Source organism: Acanthisitta chloris, unplaced genomic scaffold, assembly GCF_000695815.1.
Source record: "Acanthisitta chloris isolate BGI_N310 unplaced genomic scaffold, ASM69581v1 scaffold8302, whole genome shotgun sequence".
In the NCBI taxonomy this organism is placed as follows: Eukaryota; Metazoa; Chordata; class Aves; order Passeriformes; family Acanthisittidae; genus Acanthisitta; species Acanthisitta chloris.
In genome coordinates this window covers 138,800-144,936 of record NW_008662144.1, presented here as the reverse complement: position 1 = coordinate 144,936, position 6,137 = coordinate 138,800, and the positions used below count along the sequence as shown (strand labels likewise).

The window sequence follows — 6,137 nt, the reverse complement described above, 5'->3', positions numbered from 1 at the left end:
GTTGTCATCCCTGTGCTGCTCCTGTTTATAGTGATAAGTTAAATGAAATGAGTGTTCAGCGTATGTATAAATCAAATACACATTTTCTCTCTTAACACTGCAACCTAATTAAGAAGTTACAAATTTTATGGCCATTAGAACATCCTACTTGCATTCCAGCTTCTAAAGGCTTAGAAATGCCTTGTTTACTGACTTTTCTTTCTCCTTTTACACTTTCAGTTTGTGGGCCAAATGTTGACATTCGCAACGATATCCATGAGCTGAAACGCCTCGAGAACTGCACAGTGATCGAGGGATTCCTTCAGATCCTGCTCATCTCCAAGGCAGAGGATTACCGCAACTTCCACTTCCCCAAGCTCACGGTCATAACTGACTACCTGCTGCTGTTCCGTGTGGCAGGCTTGGAGAGCCTCAGTGATCTCTTCCCCAACCTCACGGTGATCCGTGGGAGGAACCTCTTCTACAACTATGCCTTGGTTATCTTTGAAATGACCAATCTGAAAGAGATTGGCCTTCACAACTTGAGGAACATCACCCGCGGGGCCATACGGATCGAGAAGAACTCTGACCTGTGTTACCTCTCCACAGTGGACTGGTCTCTCATCCTAGATGCAGTGTCCAACAATTACATCGTTGGGAATAAACCTCCAAAGGAATGTGGGGACTTGTGTCCAGGAACAATGGAAGAGAAGCCATTGTGTGAGAAGACATCCATTAACAATGAGTACAACTACCGCTGCTGGACCACCAACCACTGCCAGAAAAGTAAGACTTGAGTAGATACTGTGGTTCTTGTTGCCTCTTTCTGAAGTAAAGGTTTAAATTTGTGTTTTTATTTTAAGCTCTTTAGCAACTGAAAGTTTTATTCTAGTTGTGTTTAGTCCACATGAGTTACCCAGTTACCACACAGATAGATTCCTCCCCAACCAGTAGATCATCTCACTTGACTTAAAAGAGAAACAAAATCAACAAGGACAAAACAAACCCCAGCAAACTCCCTGAGTTGCTCCACATGGAAAAGATGCAAAGTAGGTACAGAGCTAGAGCCATTATGGAAGCTGGAACCAGTTTTACCTCCCCTGAGGACTTTGGCAGGAGGTGGCTGTCGAATGCCATCTCCTCCTTGCTGAAGTCACGTTCTGTATGTGCCAGAGTCATTGCCATACTGAAGCTGTTAACTGCACTCACTCTGACTCTGTTCTTTGCCCCCCTTGGCATGTACCTTCAGAAATTCCTGTCACGGTAAATTCTGTATGTAAGAACTTGTTTACTGACATCAGATTTGACAGTATAGTTTGTAGAGTCAAAGAGGCAATGGATGCCTTGACTCCTGGTAAAATTACCTTAGCCTGTTCTGGCCTTTTCTGGCAGGATGGGGTTTGTGTCTTTCTGATAGCAAGTATTAGCAAAAACAAAACCTGATCTCTTCTCACTTTTTAAAAATAGAGTAAACAAACACATAGTTTCCTCAGATAACATGATTCCATGGCAGCCTTTTTGAGTTCATCCTGTAACTTTACGAAAGCTGAGCCCTGCAGTATCTGTAGGGCTTAATTACAAGCAGTCCTCCCTGGGAGGAACAGTTCCTAAATTCCACATGCTGCCTTGACCAAAGCTGCCATAATGATAGGAAACACCACAGTGTGAGAGAAAACAGGAACAGGGCTATATTCAGGTTACCTTCATTTGGAGATGTTGATTTTTCTGGAGTGGCTCATCAGTTGCTGGTGAAGCCCTTGTGTTCAATTAGAGCTGCAATTAAAGGAGCTTGCAGGGCAGTTTCAGTCAACACATGCCAAAAATACCACTGAAAAAAGGCATTTGAAGAATGTGTTTTTATCAATACTGACTGGAAATAAAGTTCATTTTTTAAACAAAGCAGAGAAAACACCTCAGCCTGTTACTGGGAGACTTTGTGCTTTGTCCAAGGTGAGGGGAGTGTTGCTATGAGTCGTTAGGCTTCTGCAGGCCAAATTTATGTCTTCATTAACAGAGTGTAACTGTTGTCTACAAAGGGGGGGACACCAAGGTGATCCCTGTGCAACCTCATTGCCTTCAGTGGTTTGAATGGATGCAGCAAGAGTGTATTTAATGAGATACAGCAGCTGACTTGCTTTCTGCTGTGTGCTCTGGCTGTTTGGAGTAGACTGAAGTATTGTTCAAAAAGACCTTGTTGACTTCTAGGGGAATGTTAAAATCATTTGGATCCCAAATGTACATGAGAAGAAATTTGTTTAAGTAAAATGAGGTCACAGTTAGGCTGTGATAGCAGGACTTTGAAGGCCAGGGTGTGGATAATGTGTTTGTTTCCCTATATGCTTTCATCTCCTTTTGTGGGAGATTGTGGAGAAGAAAGCAAGTATTGGAAAAGAGCCTTGAAAGGCTTGTTAAGAGCATTACACTCTGGAAAAACAATTAAGTTTAGAGTACCTTAGGATGCAGAGTGTATAAAGAAATGATCAAGTTCTAATCAATAGAAGGAGTGAGAAAGTTAGACCTGTTTAATCTGTTTGTTGTGATAAGCCACTGACTTCGAGGAAGAAGTCTTTAAATTTGTCAGTCAGTCATCTAAAGAGAAACAGTCCCCAAGTCCTTCTGTTCTGAAGAACAGCAAGGGAGGTATAAACGTGCAGTTATTCCAAGGGAAGCTTTTTGTCTCTCCTGCTAGATTGCTTGGGGTATTTGGCAATGAACTCCTGGTCTGGAGAGGACTCTTGCAGTACAAAAATCACAAAAGACATAACAAAGACTAGAAGCAAGGACTTTTCACTTACTGGGTGTTTTCATCTGCATTTTCCTACCAGCAGAGATATGACACCTATGTTATTTTCCAGGGAATGTTTTTCTAGTGTAGCATCTGATTTAACCCTGACATTCTCCCCGTGCGTCACAGTCATGTTACACTGAAAATACTGTCTGTCACTCAGGGTTCCTTTATGCCTTTTCATTTCTCTTTGCTCTGGCTCTGTGGAGGAGTGTGTATTAAATCTCTTTTGTCCTTGTTTAGGTTTTACGCTGCAAGATGTGAAGTTGGTGGGTAAATGTTGTGTGGGAACACTTGGTACTTTACCTTGGCTTCTGTTTAGTTTTGCTGTTGAGTGGAAGTTGTTTTTTTCCTTCTTTTTCTTGCTCACAAACAAAGGAAGAAGCTTGTGCTTCCTTCAATATAACTTGTGCAGGAACAATGTGGAGGGTGGAGGGAGGAGGGAGGGAAGGATATGCTGTGTTTGACTTAGAATAATCCATGGACATTCCTACAGAAGAGTAAGCTACAAAGAAGCTGTAACTTTGCTTTTTTAATTTATTTTTGAAGTTCAGCATAAAGCATCAGCAGCTTCCCTGGCAGTTTGGTTGCCCTGGTTTCTGTGCAGTGTACATTCCTTTACCTTAGAGTGCCCCAAGGCAGCAGCACCACTAGTTTGCTCTCTTTGGAGCTGCAGCATGTTGTGTCGGGCCTGGCATGCTCTTATCTCTGACTTGCACCTACTTTTATTTTGGTGTATCAAATGCCAGCTGTACCTCACTTGGGCTGCAGGTCCACGTGGAAGAATCCCTCAAGATAAGAGGAGAGTACTGCAGTTGTTTGCAGCAGCTGTTGTGCTTTGGGGCACAGGTAAAGATGGAAAAGATAAAACTGAGTGTCCAGACATACAAATAAGATTATGGCCCTTTGTGTTTTTCTTTTTTTTGTCTGGCAGTTGTGACTGCTGGGAAGGTTTGTGGAAGCTGCCTGCATCTTGCTCAGTGATTGATGTGAGAACCAGAAAAACTGTTCCTGCTGTACTCCTTGCAAGACTTGTGTCTGATGACACACTTGCTTTGCCTGTTCAGTGCTCTACTGTAAAGAAAACTTCGGTTGTTTGCTATATTTCTCTTGCTGATGACTAAGTTTTGAGGTTGCTGCCTCAGTCACTAGGTCTTTCTGAGCCTGCAGAAACCAAATGTAAATTACAACCCTGAAAGGCTGCCTGGAAGTTCGGGATCCCTTGTCTGCCATAGCCTTTGTGGTGTTTTTCTAACAAGTCCTGCTAATGCTTCCTAAGACACTTCTGCTATTACTGGGGCTGTAAGAAATTAGCTGGGCAAACTCCTTATTTGGGAAAGTAATAGCAAACCCAGCAGTGATCCATGCATAAGATCTATGGTGTACGGATGGAGGATTTTTTGTTTCTCATCATTGTCTGCTGTCCCTGCAGTTAAGTTGGCGATGCTCTTTGTCAGGTATTAGCTGAATCCTTTCCTGATCAGAGAAAAGAATTAGGGGTCTGGTTATAGGGAGGACAGACTCCTGACACCACTCACAAAGGAGTATTGGCTTCAGCTGCTGCTTCTCTGTGAGAGGATGAGAACAGTGTGGGTCCTCCCCTTGTGAGAGAGCAAAGTAAGCTCCTATAGTCCATCCCCAAGTGGATGGAATAGCCATGCTTCCCATAAAAACAGTGAGCATGAGTATCTGAAGTGCATGAGGGAGCTTTAAGATTAGATTTGCCACTGGCATTAAAAAAAACTGGAGGTGTAAATTTGCACTGCAGAGACAACATGCGTTAGGGCTGTAAGCATGAAGCACTTGTTTGAGAAGAGGTGAATTTGAGTGAGGAACAATAGCTCACGTAGATGGCACTTGCCACACAACAGGAGAGAACTTTCAGCTTCTGAATGTGTGAAACTGAGGACCATGGAAAAGGCATGTGAGGATTTGGAGGCTGATAAAGAAGCAGATGGCAGCTGAGCACAAAATGTTTTTAATGAAAATGTATCCTTATTCCTTTTTGAATTGGTTTGACAATGGCCCGAAAAGATCCGGTGTATGAGGAGCAGGAGGGAGAGAATGACAGTGAGTGGGAAGAGTGGTCCATATGTGCCTTCTACTAAAATGTTTAAACATATGGAGACAGTAACATGATGTATTCTCACAAATATTCGGAATCTGCTCCTGTTTGTTTACACGGAGCTCAAAAGATAATGCAGTTGAGTGGTATCGTTTGACATAGCTTCATTGACTTGTGCAGTGCTTACAGTGTGTGCCAGCTGGGAATCTGCTCCCTGTTGATTCAGCAGAGTAGTGGTGAAAACCATGTGCTGGACTTCTTTTTTTTTTTCCCTTTTCTCCTTCTTGTTTTCCCCTCTCTGAGGGGTATTCACTGTATTCCTTTATCCTTTAGAAATGGTGAGCATACATGAAGTATGTAGACAGGAAGAAAGAAGAAGAAGTTGGGAGCTGGAGATGCTGAATCAGATTACACTTTGCTTTAAATTGCATTTGCTTTTGTCTGTTTGCTGCTTCATTGAAGTTTATTTGTTGTTTTTAAACCCTGAAATATACTACATACTGTGTGTATCAGCACAGGACAATATGCTGCAGTTTTACTGTTTCAGCAAGCAAATTAGATACTGTGTAATGTTAAGTGAAGTTTAAGTGAACCTTTGTTGGGTTGAAAAAAATAAGTGTCATACAAGTATCATATTAACCTGACTATATTTTGAAATGGCCAAGTTGGTTGTTGGTTTTATTCGGTGGGTATGTAAACTCCTCAGCAAATAAACATCTTGTGAAAGGAATAAACAGACAAAAAAAATTGTAAAAGGCACAGTTGGTGTCACTGAGTTAGAAAAATCTGGAGCACGTTAAAGAAAATTTGTTAGTGTTTTTCTTCTGAATGAAGTTTTTTGCTGACTTTCGCTCCCCTCCTGAGAAGTTTGCTCTCCAGCCAGAGGTTTCCCAGAATTTTTATTATGGCTGTGAGAGCATATTTAATTAGTAAGCTGGAATGGCCACAGAGCAGTTCAGGCCAATCTGCAGTTAATTACTGCTGCAGTGGTTTATATTCTGAGAAAAGGGCTAAAATTAAGCAAATATATACTTGCCATTTTTCTTTGTTCTGTCGTAAAATGCCATAACCTGGCAAGACTGTCTTGAATCTTGCAGCCTGCACTAGTCACTGAAACTAAGTGCTAATGTTAAATACTCATCTTGGCTTCCTAGTTTCTTTTGGCACAAAGATTTGCAGAGGGCTGTTTGTTTTGAGAGGGCTTTAAATTTGGGAGTTTTATTTTCCAGTATTAGAAGATGATGCAACGGCCTCAGTCCATTAATGACACTTTGCTACATGCTTAAAAAATAATCCTAACAAACTTTT

General features: G+C 41.8%; 1 protein-coding gene across 1 annotated transcript in view; it reads left to right on the top strand.

The window, feature by feature from the left end:
- Nucleotides 1-219: 219 nt before the first annotated feature.
- The window catches only part of IGF1R (insulin-like growth factor 1 receptor), a gene marked incomplete at its 5' end in the record, with an annotated part of 139,924 nt that continues 134,006 nt past the window's right edge, over nt 220-6,137 (top strand). The window contains one exon of the mRNA XM_009070489.1: nt 220-765. Coding sequence (XP_009068737.1) covers nt 220-765 — 546 coding nt within the window. The remainder of the gene's footprint in view (nt 766-6,137) is intronic.